General features: G+C 32.9%; 1 protein-coding gene across 16 annotated transcripts in view; it reads right to left on the bottom strand.

Moving 5' to 3' along the window:
• The window catches only part of LCORL (ligand dependent nuclear receptor corepressor like), a 178,404-nt gene that overhangs the window by 17,394 nt on the left and 141,256 nt on the right, over nt 1-19,754 (bottom strand). For 9 of the 16 annotated variants that reach the window (XM_034672041.1, XM_034672039.1, XM_034672046.1 and 6 more), the window contains one exon: nt 7,729-12,548. The exons of 2 other annotated variants lie outside the window; for them this stretch is intronic. In XM_034672041.1, coding sequence (XP_034527932.1) covers nt 7,729-12,548 — 4,820 coding nt within the window. Of the gene's footprint in view, nt 1-7,728; nt 12,549-13,217; nt 19,171-19,754 lie in introns of those variants that run through there. 5 more of the 16 variants (XR_004628927.1, XM_034672049.1, XM_034672050.1 and 2 more) reach the window with 5 other exon arrangements.

Here is a 19,754-nt window from a genome sequence, read left to right as displayed (position 1 = left end):
ATGAGGTGTTGGGAATAAACTGGATATTATAACTTTAATCTATTGGAAAAAAAACCTCTATGACTTTCTAGCCACATACCAAAATTCTACTGATATAAACAGGTCAGCAAACTTTTTTCCACAAAGGGTCAAGTAGTAAGTATTTTAAGCTTTGTGGGCTTTATGCAATTACTCAATTCAGCTTCAGTGGCACAAACAGCAATAGCCAATACATAAGTGAATGAATGTAGAGTGTTACAGTAAATCTTTACTTACAAACATGCCATGGGCCAGGTGCCCCAATTTAGAGAGTTAATTTTATGTTTGAAAACAGTTCTGTACTCCATATCCACTAGTATGGAGAATCAACCAAATTATCTTTCTTCGAATTATATTGTGCTGCTGAAATAAAAACAATTTGACATTTTTTAAATAAGTTCCCTGAGTTCCTCTGTGACCCCAATGTCTAACACAAAGCCTAGTAGATCAAAAGAAAAAGTATCCAATTCGCTGAATAAATTGGATGGTTTTCCATGAAAGATGTGGGGCAATTAGTGAAGTATTGTGAAAAACTCAGTAATGGTTGACAAAGAAATAGGATATAAAATATCCAAGAAAAATTCTAAGAAAAAAACATCAAGACGGGAGATTATCAAAGTAGCTCTTCTATATATATATTTTTAAAGATTTTATTTATTTATGTGACAGAGAGACAGCCAGTGAGAGAGGGAACACAGCAGGGGGAGTGGGAGAGGAAGAAGCAGGCTCCCAGAGGAGGAGCCTGATGTGGGACTCGATCCCAGAACGCCAGGATCACGCCCTGAGCCGAAGGCAGACGCTTAAGGACTACGCCACCCAGGTGCCCCAGCTCTTCTATATTTTAATAAAGCATTAGAGCAAGAGTTAGAAATGCTTCAAAACCTAAAACTCTTCTCCTCACTCAGTTCCTGCGAAAGTTATATGCTGATAGGGAAGAAACTCGATTATAAATAGAACGGATTTTTATTCAAAATTCCTGATTTCATTAGAATACTTCAAATAACCAAAAGTTCTAACAGTTTCACTTGTGGCACTGTCAATTAGCAAAGTGGTAATATGAAGTCCAAACAAAAAAGAATATGACAATGAGTTTTTTCATTTTGACATTAAAATATCTATCTTCACTTCATCCAATTCTGACCAAACTAAGATGGTGGGTTAATTAAGACTTAAAGAGATACTGATGTCATATGAAATTAAGACCTGACAAGACACTGATCTCATATGTTTTCCTAAATTCATAAGATATTTTCTCATGGTTTGTAATATCTATAGTAAAGCTACCTGAATTGACTGCTACCACCACACCTCCTTTCTTAACATGAAATGAAAATCTAATATACAAAAATGAAATTTTCAAAAGAGACTCATCAGAATGTGATCATCTTTAGCTTATAGGTATTTACCACAGTGTTCTTTTAATGGTGAATGTTAATAAAGCACTTAAAACTTAATTTTGATTACTCTAATTTATATTCAAGAACAAATCTAGTATATAAAACAACACGTTTTTACAGTCATTGCATTCTTTCTGGGAATATCACAGTAAATACAAAGAAACCCTAGCAGGAAACTATACAGAGCAGTATTTTCCTTATGTTCCCCAAACTGTGGGACATAAAAAGCTGTGATATAAAGTTTGAAGAAGGCTGTTTAACATGTTAATGGGGCTCTGTGATTCAACAGGCACAGGACTGAGCATTTCCCAAAGTTATTAGACCACAGAACCCTTTGCACACAGAACATCTTGGAGGACTAGTGCTTCTTGGACTGTATCTCTGGAATGCTTATATAGCGAACTAGATTAAGGTGACAATGAGTCATATAGAAATGTTTTTCCATCAAAATGAAATTTAGAAAATCATCTACTCTATGCTTAATAGTTCTTCCATTAAATGATAATTATCCAGCTGAATAATAGCACATGAAGAAATGCTAACTCTAAATTTTATTTAAAAATGTTTAAGGATATTCTGTGTCACGGTCTGCCTCAACCATACAAATTTAAAAGGACGTTTTGAGTTAGGATGCAAAAAATGTGGTAAACCATTCATGAGCAGGACCAGAGGAGGATGCATGGTTGGTTTCAGTTTCAGGTAGTTAAAGGAGTATACTACCAATTAAAAATCACCTATCAGTTACATACCTGTGTGAAAACCAGAATTCAGAATGGAAAAATTGTATTCAGTCATTTTTGAGGATAGATGACAAGACAGGAGAAGCTGACAAACTGAACTTTTTTCAGTCATCTCAGAATCTAATTCAAAGTAAGGAAGGGAAGAATGAAGGGGGGATAAACAGAAGGGGGAATGAACCATGAGAGACTATGGACTCTGGGAAACAAACTGAGGGCTTCAGAGGGGAGGGGAGTGAGGGCCTGGGATAGGCCGGTGATGGGTATTAAGGAGGGCACGTATTGCACGGTGCACTGGGTGTTATACGCAAATAATGAATCATGGAACATTGCATCAAAAACTGGGGATGTACTGTATGGTGACTAATATAACAAAATAAAAATTACTTAAAAAATAAAATAAAATGAAAAGAAGAAAGAAAAAAAAGTATCAATTTGAATTCTGAATTTTTATGGCAAAATTTAATGTTTTAGGATGAGTACAATGAGTATACCAACCTCAAGTCCACATTAGTTATTCTAGTTTTAAAACTTCCTTAGATGTATCCAAAGTAAGCTTATTTACATCCAGATATTTATCAATTAAGAAAGACACACATTCACTTCGGTAACTCAAAAGACACTGAGAGTCAAAAGTTCTATATCATTATTTTCAATAGTCACTCCATTTTAGGCCATTATCAACTCAAAAATCATCTCCTGCAGCTAACCTTTCACATACCTCATTTTGTCCTTCCCATCAAAAATCTATACTGTGTGCTATTATTAGAAAAGATTCTCTAGAATTATACTTTATTTAGTTTCTCACCATTTATGGAATGAATCCTTGGCCTGATCTCTTCGTCCTTCCGTTATTCCCATTTGGTGAACCCAATTAATTCAATTAAATCTAAAGGCCCACCTTTCACCAAGCTTACATTCTGGCAGCTGAGATAAAAATCACAAAACTGTTCAACCCTGTTATTTCTTGAGATAGTATTTCAAACGTTATCGACATTGCAAAATACCCACCGTATTACTCTTAAATTACCTCAGGATTCATAGAAAATATATCTAATATCCTCAATATTCTGCCCATGAATTTGTAAAATGACGTGCATGCCCATATATTGTTCCCACTATTCTCGTGTTTTAAGAAAGAAGTGATTCTTCTGGCCGAAACCATCTAATGATGGCCCATAACGTCCAATACTCAACTCTGGGGCTTCACTCAATTTCCACTGCTTGCCATCTTGTTTGTACCTTCAACCTTTCATTCTCTACTGGCTTCTTATCACTGACATCTAAACTTTTTTTTAAAACCAGTCTTCATTAGGGCTCCCTCTCACTATCTCCCTATCTCCTCTCCAGTCAGAACCATTTAGTTTTCTGCGCTAATTTTCTTCATTTCCTCTTCCTGCATTAACTCAATCATAAGATTCCGGGCTGTGTTGCCCTACTCAAACTACTCTCTCCAAAATCATTACGATAACCTTTTGTGCTACCTTCAGCGGGAACATTGCAAGGCTTAATTAACTTCTTTTCAACAGTTTACACCATTGTTTTATCCCTTCTTAAAACACATTTCCTTTCTACCACACTCTCCTGGCTTCCTCTTACTTCCTGACTACCCTATCAGTCTCCTTTTGTGCACTTTTTTTTTTTTAAAGATTTTATTTATTTATTTGAGAGAGAGAGCACACTCGAGTTGGGAGGGCAGAGGCAGAGGGAGAGAATCTCAAGCAGACTCCCTGTTGAGCATGGAGACTGATGCAGGGCTCCATCTCGCGACCCTGAGATCATGACCTGAGTCAAAATCAAGAGTTGGACACCTAACCACCTATGCCACCTATGCGCCCCTGCGCACATCTTTTTTTTTTTTCCCCCTCAATATCTTTGGGGTTCTGAGATCCTAGGCTCTTCCCATTTTACACTGAGCAATCCATTCCACTCTCATGGTTTCAATTATTTATGGACTCCAAAACCTTTATCTCTAGCTCAGACCTCTTTTCCAAGCAACAAACCCATATTAAGCAAAGCTGACCTCTTAATAAGACAGGTTTAAACTGCATGGATCCACTTACATGCAGATTTTTTCCCCATAAATATACATACAGTATTGTAAATGTATTTTGTCTTCCTTATGATTTTCTTAATAAAATTTTCTTTTCTCTAGCTTACTTTATTATAAGAATACTGTACATAATACATAGAACAGAAAATATGTGTTAATTGACTATTCACGTTATCGGTAAGGCTTCCGGTCAACAGGTTATTGGTAGTTAAGTTTTTCGGAGTCAAAAGTTATATGTAGATTTTTTAATGCACAGGAGGTTAGCACCCCTAACCTCTGCACTGTCCAAGGGTCAACTGTGACTGCTTTGTAAACATCTTTTCTTGGATATCCCATTCAAACTCCTTATATCTAAAACTGCACACTCTGAATGTTCTCTTATATCTCAGTGAATGTTACTACCATCTATCACTTAGATGTTCAAGCTCAAACCTGGACATTACCCTTTATTCCTCTACTCTCTAAGATATACCTGATTCTATCTCATAGGCCTCAGTCAGATATATCTGTTCTTCTCCATTACCTCCACTATTAGGGATCCAAACATATTTTTCATTAACTGATGCTGGCCTCACAATTTGGGCTATGCTTCCCTCAGCACCTTTATCTTTTGCCATTTTTCTCTCCACTCCCTGCCCCTTTCTTAATTCTTCTTTTATGCCTCAGCTATATGAATTAAATCACTCAGTGTTCTATAAGCCTGTTCTGTCACCCAGATTTTCCACATGCTGTTTGCTCTGCCTGAAATATTTCTCCCCTGACTTCTAAAACTTCGGCAGCCTTCAAATCTCAGCTTAGATGTGAGTATGTAAGAATCCTTGCCTAATTTTCCAAACCTGGGTTCAATTTTCCTCCTAGGTGGTTCTACAAGGCACCTCTCTCCCCAATCATAGCACTCTACTTTCTATTGGAATTGCCTATTCACTGTCTCCTATAAAATGATAAGCTCCGTAAGAACACAAACATGACTTTAGCCATTCTATCCCCTTAATTACTATAATTAATAATATCTCACTTAAAACATAAAATATACTCTATTAAATATATACATGACACAGGTCTTGTTTTCTTGGATGGAAAGGCAACTTTCTGAACTTTCTACAGTATCTAAGAGCATATTGTAGGCATTCATTAAATATATACTAGATTAAGAATAGAATTGCATTTCTTTTTCCCTTTCCATGTCTACAGTTGATACCCAGCAGTACAAATGTAGTGAAGTTTAACTTTTAAAACTCCTATGTATTAAACTATATCTAGACAGTTAATCTTGAAATGTACAAAAACAAGACGTTTATGGCAGAGGCAAAACTTTTCATCAATAGAAATATTCCCTAATTTATTACATACATTGCCCTATGAATTTTTCTAGGAAAGTCCTTGTTAAAATCTCTCTCAAATCTCCAGTCACTAATTATTCTATGATGAAGAAAAACACATATAAAACTAACAATGAATTTTAGTGTCATTTTCAAAAAGGCATTAAGAAGTATGGAATACCAAGAATAATGAGAAAAAAAATAACACCTTAATAAACATTTTAAAATCAGATAAATATAACAAATGCTGCTATAAATACAACTTTGTAAAAATAATGTCTTTGATTAAAAAAAAGAATGTTAAATAAAGAAGGAAAGTTATCAGTAAAAGATAAATAAAACTTTAAGCAGAACAGGAAATACTAGTAATTTTAAAAACGAGAAAAGGTGAAAAACTCTGATACTAAATTTTTAGAAAATATCACAAAAGGATTTTGAGATTAATCTGAAAAAGTAATAATGAGGCAACTTCCATCTTATTTTTCCAGGGTGATCTCATATTTAGTGAGTAAAGAATCATATTAATATAAATTTTCTATTCATACCTTAGGAAGATACAATGGTAAGAAGCTAGAGGGACAAAATACGGTTCTGGTGTAAACTACCTTTGGTAAACTCTAACGGCATGAAATGAGAATGGTGTAAAGAATTAAAAATGAAACACTGCACTTTATACTCCATTCATGACAGTCTTTTAAAAATATGTGTTTGTATGTTTAGGTGAATTATAATTTTTTTTTTAAATCACTCAGGCTTCTTCCCTCTTTTTTCCTGACATGCTATTTGTTATGTTATTTTTAGTTTTCCTAAGGACAAGAAAGAAAGGACACTATTTTTAGATTTGATTCATCTTTCATAATGGAGACTCTAATTTGACCAATATTAAAGCTTTAATCATCATGTTACAAAGTTAACATTTTTAATTAATCCATGTTAAATATTACTGAAATAGGTATCTTAAAGTTACTTAATTGAATGTTGGGGGCCATTATAATCATTTATCCTATTAAAACTTGAGTTTAATTATTGATATTAATATTTTAATAGAAGACTTAATAGTTGTTTTTTAGCTTTTAAAAAAGTTTTAAAAAGGTAACAAAAATAAAGCCAAGCCATCAATACCTCCATAAGCCCCTAAAATATACAAGTTAACAATGCAACCATACAATAAAATATCCTTAAATTTACAAATGTAACCTGGCATTCTCTCATGTCTGGGAAGTAACCAAATAAGTACTACCATACTTCTACAAATCCTCAATTGTCTAGCACCCGTCAATAAGCTGAGATGGAACTGGCTACATTGGCAACTACAGTGTTCAAATCCTATTTTGCTAGGGTCTAAGGGTAACAGTCTCCCTAAGGCACCAATGTCAGGCCAGCATAACTGAGTAAATCACATAATTACTTACTAAAGTAATTTCAGTTTACATTCTACATTTAGCATTACCTTAACGTTACCTATGTATGACTTTCTCCCTTGCTACACTACAGATTAGTTCTGGAAAGAAACACTCATTTTTGTATCTGTGGAATCTAGTTCAATGTCTTGTCTGAAAAAAAACCTATTCAACAAGTTCGCTTATTTACTGAAGAAAATACCTTGTTCCTTAACACTATTTAAATAAGCAGAGTCTTAAAATGGTTCCCAAAGCAGCACCAGAGGGCATAACAATTTGATGGTGAATGTGAAGACCGATATACGAGAATTATATATGTTACAGAGTTCATCAATTTAGCAATGAGACAGTCTTTACTTCTTTCCACATGGTCTCAAAGCTATTAATTTATCAAGACAATGAATACATATTATCCTGTAGTTAGCAGTTAATTTTTAGATAGCTCTTTGGGCATATTTACCATTCAAACTGTTTTCAATATTTTATATTCGATCAAATACAAAAACAGATAATATAACTTGTACATTAATGATATATGTTTAGGATCTTTCTATGTCTCTACTAAATATATTTTAATTTGCTTAAAATACTGGACACATTAAGATGTAGGGACATGAATGGGTACATTTAGTAGAACTAGAACCTAATTTCATGAGTTTCATACTAGGTGCCAAGAAATTAGGTTGTCCAAATATTTTGGAAATAAATCAAAACTAAATGAGCTGTTCCTTTTCTACCCATTATCTCATACTTTACTCAAGGCACCTACAATGAAACTTTAAAATTAAGTAGAGAAAAACTTACCTAGTTGGGATTTTGAATAATAGTTTGCCATTTGTCCACTGTTGCAAGACTGTCGTTTATGTCTTTTTGTTGACATTTCTGTGGTCTTCCATGGTGGTCTTTTTCTTTTGTTCAATTTGCTAAGAACGTCAGAACTATCAGGATTCTTGTCATAGTTAACACATTTATTTAATTTACTATTGTCAAGTTGGCCGGGAAATTTATCGGTTGAAGGACTATTTGTTTTAGCATTTTCAATTTCTTTAGATTGCTTTTTAAAAGAATTTTGCCTAGCAGAATGGGATCTTAAGGTAAAGCGCTTTGATTCTTCTCTATGAGCCTGATGATTACTTCCACTGTCAACAGATTCAGGAGAGTAAATGATTGTATTTAGCTTAAAACTATTTCTGTGTTCAAGATAGTTGATCTTCCTCAAAAATATTCTACAATCTTTTAAGGTTTTTGACCTCCAATTATTTGGACATACATTTCCTAGTCTTGGTCCCTTTTCAAAATCTTTTTGGCTGTAATTTGTTCCATTCTCCTTTGCTTGTGACTTAAAATTATTCTCTAAACTAGCATGTGTTTTCAAGTCAGACATTGCCACCTTCTGTTGCAAAGAGTCATCCCTGATTTCAGGTGGCAAAATAAACTGATTATTTAAAGTGTTTTTTCCTTGGAGTGGGATGTCAGCATTTGTTCCCCCCTCAGTCTTATTTAAAAATTGGTTTTGGCAGAAAAATCTTAAGTTCCTCCTTTTAGAGATCCAATCAATTGTTCCGTGGTTGTGCAGCTTTCCCTCTCTTTTCCACCTTTCATGTTGCAACCTCTTAAACTCAGTTCTTTTTAATCTAGCTAATGTTAAATTACTTTTCACATTTAACAGTGGAGAGCTAACCATTTTATGCAGTATATGCAACTTCCCTGCTGATTTTGAAGGAGAAGATAGTGCAAATTTTTTAAAGTGCTTTCTGAAGGGGCTGGTATTAAAATTAGAATATTTGGTCCCTAATTTAATTCCTCTGGTATTTATTACTTCCAAAGGGTTTCGAGCATTTGCTTTTCTAACTAGCGAAAGAGACTGTGTTTCTGTTGTTTGCATAAACCAGATACAGAGTTCATTCAAATCATACTTTTTCCGAAAAAGCATTTTTACAGGTGAAACTTCAAGTTCTAAAAGACAGGTTTCCAAAGGGTTTGCTATTTTGAAATTATCATTTTCAATGCGTTCTCTTTTTTTATGAACACAATTTCCAGCTTCATCTCCACTCACTTGCACCCAAGCATTTGTTATTTGCTCAAATCTATTGTTTAACTCCTCTAATAAGGAATCGCTGGAAGTAGAAGCAGCCCACCACCTAAGCAAAGGGTTTGATGAGATTATAGGGTCCAAGGATACTTCAGAAATGGGTATTAATTTATCTTCCAAACACAGTTTTGCATTTCTTGAATTTCTAGTTGCTGGGGTACCTTTCGAAGCTATTTTTATCCTTGACTGCCTATGTTTTTCCTTCTGACTTTTACCTTTCTGCAAATGGAGTTTATATGATTTACGGAGCAGAGCATTTCTATAAATAAGTGAGCTAGAAGATGCTAATGGATGTAAGAAATGGAGAGATGGTTTTCTATCCCTAATAGAATGTCTCAAAGGTATAGTAGCAACCATACTTTTTGATCCATTCTTAAATATGTCAGCTTCAGTGTGCCTTGTAGCCATCTTATTGCATTGGTGATCATACTTTTCTTCAGCCAGATTTTTTTCTATTATATTTTCTTGTTCTAAAGGAGGTAAGCAGCTGCTAATACTTACTTCTCTCTCCTGAGGTGAAACTCTATTAATAGTCACAGATATGCCAGAGATTTTCACTTTTGCAGGTCTACCAGGCTTCCTAATTATTGCAAAAGGCTTCTGATTTGGTCGAATAATGTTCTTGGAAGGTTGAGGTATCACAGACTTGTTCTTGATAGGCCTAACATATTCAAAGTCAGACCCCAAGATCTCACTTTCAGTAGTCAAACTTGAAACAGCACTTCTTTCACCTGAGTCAATTTTGTATTGTCTAATATTTCTGAGACTGTTACATTCAGTTGGAAAATCTGCAACATTATTTTTGAAAGACATAACATTGCTTATGTTTACAGTTCCTTCAGAAACATGCCTTCTAGTTCTTCTTGACCTTCCATAAATAACAGTTACAGTAATACTCTTTTTACAAATACCTTCTTTTACTTCTGATATGAGAGATTCTGGACTTTTCTTTCCAGCACTAGAAGACTCATTTTGGCAAATGGTGATGTCTCTTTGATCAGTTTTAGGTTTTGGTGGTCTTCCAATTGGCCGTTTAATTTGTTTCACAACCTGGGGACCTATTTTTTTAGGTCTACCTGGTTTTCGTTTAAAAGATGAATCAATACCATTGCTTGGATTTTCCTTAGGTTCGCCTTGTGGCTTATCACTATTCATATCATCTATAAACATTGCAGGGGATTCTGTAGTTTCTTTTGCACAATTAAATTTGTTTAGTTCTCCCTGTAGAATGTCACTATCATTAAGATTAGAACTATAATTTTCAAAGTTAGCATTTGGGACATCCTTATTGGTTTCTGGTTTTTTTTCAATTACATGATGAGTTGGACACTTTTCAGAAGGAAGATCAATATTTGACTTGGAAGTACCAACTGAAGTTAAAGTATATTTGACTCCTTCACTGCTTTTAACCTCAGATAAAAACATGAGTTTGATAGGACTAGAATAGCTGGAAAAAGAAGAGCTTTCAATGGCTTCAAATTTTGTTGGCACACTTTGAATACTGGAAATCAAGCTACTCGTATCTAAGATAGATGGCTTTTCCAGATTATCAAGTCTTTTGCTATTCAAATCTGTTGCAGGAATATGATTGCTTTTGATATTGCTGGCTGCTACCACAGATTTTGATAAACTCTGCTCTTTGCATGTCATTCTGCTTACAGTAAGAGTCATATTTCTACCTGAAGTTTGATCTTTACCATTAATTTCTATCAATTTCTTGGATGCCTTGCATCCTTCAGCTAATGAGTGATTATTCCAAGACTTTTTGGCCATATTTATCGTGTCTTCCAAACGCTCCACAACAACTTGTAAATTAGAATTCATTGCAATTTTGTTTAGATCTATATTGTGTGAGCTTTCAATTTGAATATTTTTCACTGGATCTTTTTTTTTTGTAGATTCAGAAACTTTTTTGGCCTTAGGGGATTTTTTGAAGACATAATTATTTGTTACATATACAGAATACCACCCTGGGGGTACAATATTTCGTTTAGTTCTGCTCAAAAGTCCAGGAACACCACTTTTCAAAGGAGTTTGAGTATTCTCTAGTTTTGGATTCTCCTTGCGATTTTGCAAAAGTTTTTTTCCAGCTGCAGATTTCTCCTGTGATTTTCTCATGCTCATTTTCCCAGGGGAAGTTGTTTTAAAGCTGTCTGAAAATGCATCAAAAGCCAAGTTAGTTTCTAAACTATGAAGAGGTAGTTGCACTGATTGAAATGCACAATCTGGCGAAAATGATGTTTCTGCATGATTATTATCTTGCAGGCTTTCAGAATTTTGTAAAGACCCTTGGCAATGATAGAATTCTTCTTTGTCCGTGGAAAATTTTATCTCATCATTGCGTGTCAACTTCCTTGAATTTTTTTCAGTGTATTTTTTTCTTACAAAATTTTCATCAAGACTAGCAAGTTCTCTTTTTATTTGTAAAGACTGCCTTCTAAACATGGGTGAATCAGGAGAGTTGTGCATTGAAAATAAGGTTTCTTGACGCTTTCGAAATCTTGTCTGAATAATTTTATTTTCTACCTTTTTATCATGTTGACTCAGCAATTCCATGAAACTGTAATCACTGGCCTTGGCATTATGCAAGAGTGAGGATATTAAGTCTCTCAATTTTAAATCATTATCTGTATTACAATCACTGCTAGATAATTTTATAAGGTTTGTCACATCTGTAGTTTCTATTGATTTTAATTTTTCATTAATACGATCCATTAAATCTTGAAAAATTACAGTAGTTTCACCTTTTTCATGATTTGTGGTACAATTATCGCTGTCTTCCAGGAGCAAATAATCAGAGTTACTGGATTTTTTAGTTTTATGTATTTTACCTTCGGGATCACCCTTGTCACTGTTTATTTCTGCTGGTATGAGAGATGGAGGCTGATTAATGTTTATTTCAAGTCTGTTATTTTCTAAGGCTGAAAGCTCTGAGACGACATCTTTCAATTTTTCAAATCCTTCAGTCTGTACAGGTGATAATGGTGGAGGTGATGGACTTCGAGATCTACAAACATCCTTAAGACTGACTGAAACATCACATACTTCCCTTGATGAAAGAGGAGCATGAGAGGTTGATTTTGTAGAGTGAATGTTTGGTAACAGTCCGGAACAGCACCTGTGAGAATTATAACTGTTTGCAATTCCTCTATTCACTACTGTCTTAATGTGTTCAATAGTTACAGTTTGGCAAGATAAACAATGTAAATCTTTAATACAGACTGGCAGAGGCACAAAACCAGGGCTTTGTCTTTCATTTTGTAAACACCCTCTTTCTGCCAGCCTATATTCACAACTACAGAATAGACCATGTAAATCATCTTCAGTTAGGGGCTTTTGAGATTCTGAAGACACAGTATATGATGTATTACAATAGCAAAGAGAAGCAGCATTCTGCTCTTGGACTAGAAATTTCAACATGGCCAAAACTTGTTGCTGGTGATGTATGCACAAAGATTCCAAAACTTTGCTTAATGCTGATTTTCCTTTTTCCATTTTAGTAGCTTCCTCTGATTTTGCATCAACAGTTGAACTAAAAATAAAAATCAAACAAAAAATGAATTACAGCAAAAATACCAGTATTATAAGGAGTTATAATTTTAACAGAGTTTGAACAAAAGAAATTTTGGTATTGCTGGACTCCTAGCTCCTACAGAGCTGCAATAATGACATCTTGATTATTGTTCAGCAAAAATATAATGAAGCACTGTTAATCAATTTCCTATGGCAAGTATAATAGTCAAAGGAAAGCCCTAGTTTTGTGATATGAAACCTGATTATAGATATGATTATATTTATAGATTGCTAACGTTTAGTGCTTTGGATGTATTAAGAATATTTAATGGAAAGTGCTTCAGAAGGAGTTACATTTTTGAAAATAGACATTTTATAAGTTATTTTGATAATTATCAATCCATATTAGTGCAAATAAGAAAAATAAGATGTAGGAGATCTTATCTTTATTTAAAATATTTTTTCAAGGTAGTGAAAATAAAAATTATTAATAAAAGAAAGCTTTGCATATTCACAAGGAAAATTAAGGAATTTAGATTTCATATAAATAACAGAATATCTTTTCTAAGATTAAGCTGAAGGCATTTTAACCTAATAATAAAAAATTTAAGCTATTTAAAAAGAAAATCTATTTTTAATTGATTTTAAATACTAATGTAATTACATGAAGACTAAAGGCATTACTTACCTAATTATTTAATTTCAAATGCTGGAAAATGTCCCACTGAAGAAACTAATATACATCTAATTTTAACTAACACCCAGGATTACTTAGCAGCCAAGGCAGAAGTCTACAAAAAAAATTTTTTAATCCAATACCAGCAGCAAGAAGAATAAAATATATTAAAAGAATTCTGTTTCAGAAAAGTATCTATTTAAATTAAACAGATCACCAAACTCTGTACATGAAAATAGCCTCCCATTCATGATTTCTTATATTTGCTATTATTGTTAGTAGTTTTTGGTTTGTAGAAATTTTATTTAGGGTTGGAACTGGGATATACTGATTATGAATTGCTATAGAAGATTGTATTTTGTTTAAAGGATTATTATATTCATGTATATTAAAAAGTAAAGGATTTTTATTTTAAAATAAAAAGTGAAATTAATTTTTATTTTGCTCCCTAAAACTGGCTTAACCTGTTTCACAGATAAGTATGCAATATTTCATCTACATTTTTAAAATATTATGTTATTTGAGTATCAAAAACACTAACGCAAATTCTGAACATTAGATCAAAATTTTCTAGAAAAATGATAACTTTACTAGAACCAATATTTCACCAAAACTAATATGTATTTGACATAAAGCAGTTATCAAAGTGAGAAAAGATATGAAATTAACAGTAAAATGTTTTAAATCCACAGACATGACCCCAATATCTTTTCCATTCTGAAAAAAAAATTTTTTTTTTGGTAAATTTTATCATAATTGGGGAGTAAATTATGGAACTGATTCCCAAGATTCACTCTTAGATAATTCAAAAAATATATGGAGAACAGAGACATGAGGAAATGTTAACCATCAAACATGAAGATATACGTGATATTATACTCTTTTCCAGCAAAGTAAAAATTATAATTTTCACATAAGCAAAAGAAAACCCAGAGTTCTGATAGATACACTTCAAAAGTTTCCTTAAAGTTATGTTATGGCCTAGTAAACATATCTGTGATTAAATAAAGAGAGCTTTTGTTTCTTAGAAAAATTCATTGCACTGTATTTTAAAGATTAATTTGCATTCTAAGTTTCTAAAATGCTTAAATGTTTTTTTTCTGTTAGCAAAGTCAAAAGGAAAACAGAAATAATTAAAACTAATGATTAATGTTAACTATTCTGAAAACCACCGCAAGATTTTTACATTTGTCTTCTGAGTATTCAAGGAAGTCTTTAACAAAGTTTCTTTTCAGTTAATTACTTTTTTTCCCCATTTTATTACTTTTAATAATGGAACTTCCAAAATACCAAAGTGGTCAATAATTTCCATGTAATGGTATATGAAGCACAGCTTCATAAAGTTACTAACTGGATATTCAGTATTAGATCATATCTAATACACACATATCAGATATTAGCTAACTAAATTCTCAAATTATAAAATTCCGTAATGTTTATTTGCCTCCAAATTTTTTCTTTTTCATATTTCTTGCACGTTAGAGTCTCAAGGAAAAACCTAATATCAGTAAGTAATAGCTGAATACACATAAGTCCCCAATCTAGATTTTATTCTCAAGTGATTATGTAAAGGTTCTACAATTATATCTTTAATAGCTCCCTTGTTCTAATGTTAAATTTCTTTCTAACCTTTTCCAGTTCGATTTATAAACCAAACATCCTGCCTATTTTTTATATGTTACTACTGGTTTTGTTCATTACGAGTTTTGTTGTTGAAATAGTTCTTTGGATAAGTCAATTTTTCATATTAATATAAATAAAACTCATTCCTACAGCGAATCAAAAGTCAGTGTAGTCAGTTTTTTCTTTTCTTTTCTTTTCTTTTCATTTACTGAATGAGTAAATCAATCACACACCAACAGTGTTGTAAATTTAAGTGCAAAAGCATTGAAGTGCTTTACTACAAATTACAACCTAGAAACACGTTAACTGAACAATTAAAATTCATACAATCAGATTTAGATATATAACAACACAAAGTAGGAACAGAATTACAATACATTTACAACACAAGACAGATACATGAATTCATTAGAAAATATTGTAATAAATAATTCATGAATTATAGTGCAATTGATTTATGCATAAATATAACTAATTGCCTAACAATCAGTTTATATTAACAAAATCTGTCAAAATCAAGGCAGCCACAGAGTTTTACTAAATTACTGCGACAATGGAAATACTGCAATTAAAAAACAAATACAAGTATTTGTACTGTAAACAACTAAAAAAATCAGTCTCACTAAAGTTAGTATACAATTTAATATAAAATTGTCATTAGCTACCAGAAATGGTTTAAACAACTTTACTGAGCAGTAGTTTTCTAAAAACAGAGGCACTGTTTTTTCTTTTCCTTCTTTTTTTTTTTTTTTAAATATAAAATACTTGAGGAACATTCAAATACGTAGAAAGCATATAAGGGTTGCTTTCACCTTCATTAAAAGTCTGCTGAAACTGGATTTTTCAGAAAACTGTCAATTAATAAGTAGTAACTGGTAACTAAATTTATAAAGTACTTTGAAAGTTTAACATAAAGAACATCTTAATAGAATCACTGGGGAGAAGGGGAACCCATAAATTTCCCTGCCTTTCCTAGTTTGTATAATCAAAAGTTAACTCAATAATTAGAAACATTTTGTTTCTTTTAAAAGTTACGGGTTGATCATTACCTATAAACTATCAAAAAATATTTAATTTACTATTTCTGACCAAAAATAAATAATACAAATACTAAATGCTGCAAATTAACTATAATATTACCTATAAAACTACTGATCACTGTGAAGTCAATAGCAAAATGATCCCTGATTTTATGAATCCTGTAAAGTTTTTGGTCAGGTCATCTTTTAAATGATATAAAAGTGTTCTGTAAGTATCCCTTTACTATAAACTTCTCAATCAATTTATTAATGTAAATATAGTGTGAGGAATAAAAAAGCTCAATATAAATATTATGTAATGCATTCAGGCCCCCAAATTTTTGCAAGTAAAATTCTGTATAAAGAGGTCAATAAAATTGTGTTGAAACATTTTATTTTTAAATTTGTTTTTCAATGGGGGAGGAGGGGAAATATATTAAATAATCCAAGTTCTGGCCCTCACAAAATATGGCTTAATTCTTTAAAAAGAAAGATGACCCTGACATCTGCTGTTTTGCAATCTATTATGTATACTTACTGGGGAAAAAAAAAAAGAGCAAGAGGATTCATACCTAGTATGCAGGTAACGTGAAGCTGAAGAGGGTTCAGTATAGATCTAAGAGACCAAATAACTACCTGGTTGTGTAGCTTCCCACTCTTCAGTTTTTTTAAACATATGTAAGCAGTTTTTAAATGTAATAGCTGAAAATCTCTTTAGTATTAAATGTATATGTGATTATTAGATACACACAAACACAAGTGTAAAAACACAAGTATTTGACAAGGTGCACTTATTTTTTAAATTCAGCTTTAAGTATTCCTTTCGGACTCATGAAAATTGGCTTAGAAAAATGATCAGAACCTGAATTTTAACAGAGAAAAGGGGCACTCGGAGAATTCTGAATATACGAAGCAAATCCCCATTCTTTATATGGAGGCACATGCTTTATAACATATTACCACTAAAACTGCATACCCCATAAATCCAACATGGATACTCTGAACCACATTTTAAAACTGCTATATAAAAATTACTGGTCTCTCTTATGAGTCTAGTAAAAGTTAAAATGCACTGCCCAGCTTCTAACTACCCAATTAGTAGAGAGTTTACATTACTGAAAGTTCAAAACAGCTTCAGTGTTAAATATCTGTAAATCTATTCAAGACCCTGAACAAACTGCAAATTTGGTTATTAGCAAAATGATAATGTATCGCCCACCAAAATGAAATCTGTAATTCATTTTGATAAACTGAAAATGTTTTGAAATGTCACAGCAGCAAATATATTAAAGTTACACTGAGGTTTTTCAATAGTAGGAGTGTGTCACAATCCTTAAAATTTAAAGTAGTCATAACATCAACTAACCAGCACATTTAAACCAAAATTATCATTCTCAAGCTTTTTCTGTGCACATTATAAACATGCTCTAAGTTGCATTCCAACTTTCTTTTCTAACCTTACACATTAGCTTATTTTTCAAATAAAAACAAAATTAAATTATTTTAATAATTAAATTTAAATTACTTTTTGTTCTTAGTATTCCATCTTATATTAAAGGATTCTATAGCTGCTGGGGTTAACTATGTGTCAGTTTTTTTAAAAAGTATATACCTTATAAACCCCAACTTCCTGTAAATCAACTATTAAATGATAAATATTAAATTTCATTATACATATCATTTAAGGTTTTCTTTTCTATTCCTGGTGGATGCACTTAAGTGCATTTCATATTTCATAGAATACACTGTAGTGTACTAATACTGTATATATTAATTTTTCTTAGTATGGAGATAGCTATTTAAACTTTGATTGGTTGTTTGACATACTTACAATAGCTGTAAGTATAGTATGTAAAAATGTTTACAAACTATTAATATCATATTTCCATTATAAGATGGTTCAACTGAATGGCTGGAGTGGTCTTTCACCGATAAAAATGTTTCACTTGACAATTACTTGTTTTCCCACAACGCTTTATGCTATTGACTACTAAAGAAAACCTGAATCTTTTTCACCTATTTATACAAGGATTAAATACAAACTATCAGAATTAAGTAAGCAACTATATAATTCTGTCCACAGTGAAAACCCTGAATAAAACTTTTTTCTCAAAGGCATGTAAGTGGTTTTTGAACTGTAAAATTTCATGTCTCCTGTCAGAGTGAGCATCTGTAATTCCCACATGTGTGTATATAGACACACAAATACACACCTGTGCACATACACACACACACGCAAACGCACATACACACACGCACATACACACATACAAACATTTTCCTAACAAGTAATCTACACAGGCTTGCTGTTTTTGCAGCTGCCAGTCCCTGAATCTGTCATATTATATAACCCAGTGTCTGGTAATCGGAGTTTCTTCTTCGGAGGAGTCTTCAGTGTTCCAGATCTTTCTTTTACCTTGTATTCTAAAGTGCTGTGAGGTACCCCATAAATTCCTTGTGCTTTGGAAACACTCATTTTTCCGCTCATTACCATTGCAATAGCCTCTTCCATTATTTCATGATCATATTGGCGATAACGGCCTCGTTTTTTCCTGGGCTGCTTGTTGTCTTTTCGATCCAATCCATCTTCAGTATTTTCAGAGGTTCCATCAACTGTTCCATTTTTAGAATTAAGACACAAAGGAGAGAGGTCCCCATGTAGAAAATATGAGTCAACACTTGAGTGAGTTACAGGCCCAGAACATTCTATTTTGTTCTGTTTAGGGAGTATATTTTTCAGTTTTTGGAGAGCTGATCCTTCTAGGACTGGAGAGGTTTTGGAAACTTGATACATAACATCCAGCAGACCAGGACCATCAGGTTGTGGTTTTGAAACAGAACTTACTCGAAGCTGAGGAATTTTTAACTGTACAGTAGGATGTGAAGTTTCATATTGTAGGCTTTCATTTTTTTCTTTAAATTGAGTAACCATTTTCTGTAGAGTTAACTGATGGAGGTAACTGGAAGCTGTTGGGAATTTTAATTCTGAGGTTTCAAGTAGATTGAGTTTACTTTTTTCTGTGCGCTCTGCTTGAGCTCTTGCCCACAAGGCTACTTTTTGCAGGACTGCACAAGTTTCTTTACTGTCTTTATATGAATAACTATCATTGAAATCTCGAGTTTTGTTTTTAAAAGATGCAGGCTTCCCTGCTGGTAAGGCTTCTAAGTGGAGAAGTAAAGTTTTTTGAGGTATGCCATAAAGTATGCCTGCTTTATTTATGTCCAGTGCTCCAGACTGAATGTCTTTCAAAGCTTTTGAGAGCAAACCATCTGCAAACTCAGCACTTCTTTCCACATAGTCCTCTCTGTTTCTGTGTAGTCTCCTGGATGGATGGAATGAAACGATGGTAAACTGATGCATGAGAGACTCTCACACAGCTATGGAAGGGGAGGGTCCACTCCTTTATTATACTCCTTGCTTAGGTAACATCACTGCTTATGACTCTTTTTAAGTCTGTGAGATGTAGTAGTTACTCCTTATCAAAGCAAACGCTACAGTCCTGGTAGGACAATGTGTCAATCATACGGTGGCCTCAACGGGCAGACCTTCCAAGAACATAAAATCCTAACTCAGTATTTGTAAAAATATTCTCATGATGTTGCTATTCCTCTGACAGATGCTTGCAGAGCAACACTTATAATTTTTATTTGTACAATTAGAGTTCCGTTCTAAAAAATACCCAAATCCTAAAGGAGTTTTTGTTAGTAGAAACGTGACGTTACCGCTAAACAAGTAATAAAAGAGTCAACCCCTTTAAAGGAAATTTGTAGCAGCAAGAATATTTCCAAACACAAACATCCCATATTTCCACAAGACTAACTTTTCTCTAGACAAAAACTTAAAATTTGAAACAAGTAGATAAGTTATTTGGGTAAAATAATTTGATACTATAAATGTTATTTCTAT

This window comes from Ailuropoda melanoleuca, chromosome 11 (assembly GCF_002007445.2).
Source record: "Ailuropoda melanoleuca isolate Jingjing chromosome 11, ASM200744v2, whole genome shotgun sequence".
Classification (NCBI taxonomy): Eukaryota; Metazoa; Chordata; class Mammalia; order Carnivora; family Ursidae; genus Ailuropoda; species Ailuropoda melanoleuca.
This window is presented reverse-complemented; position numbering and strand designations above follow the sequence as displayed.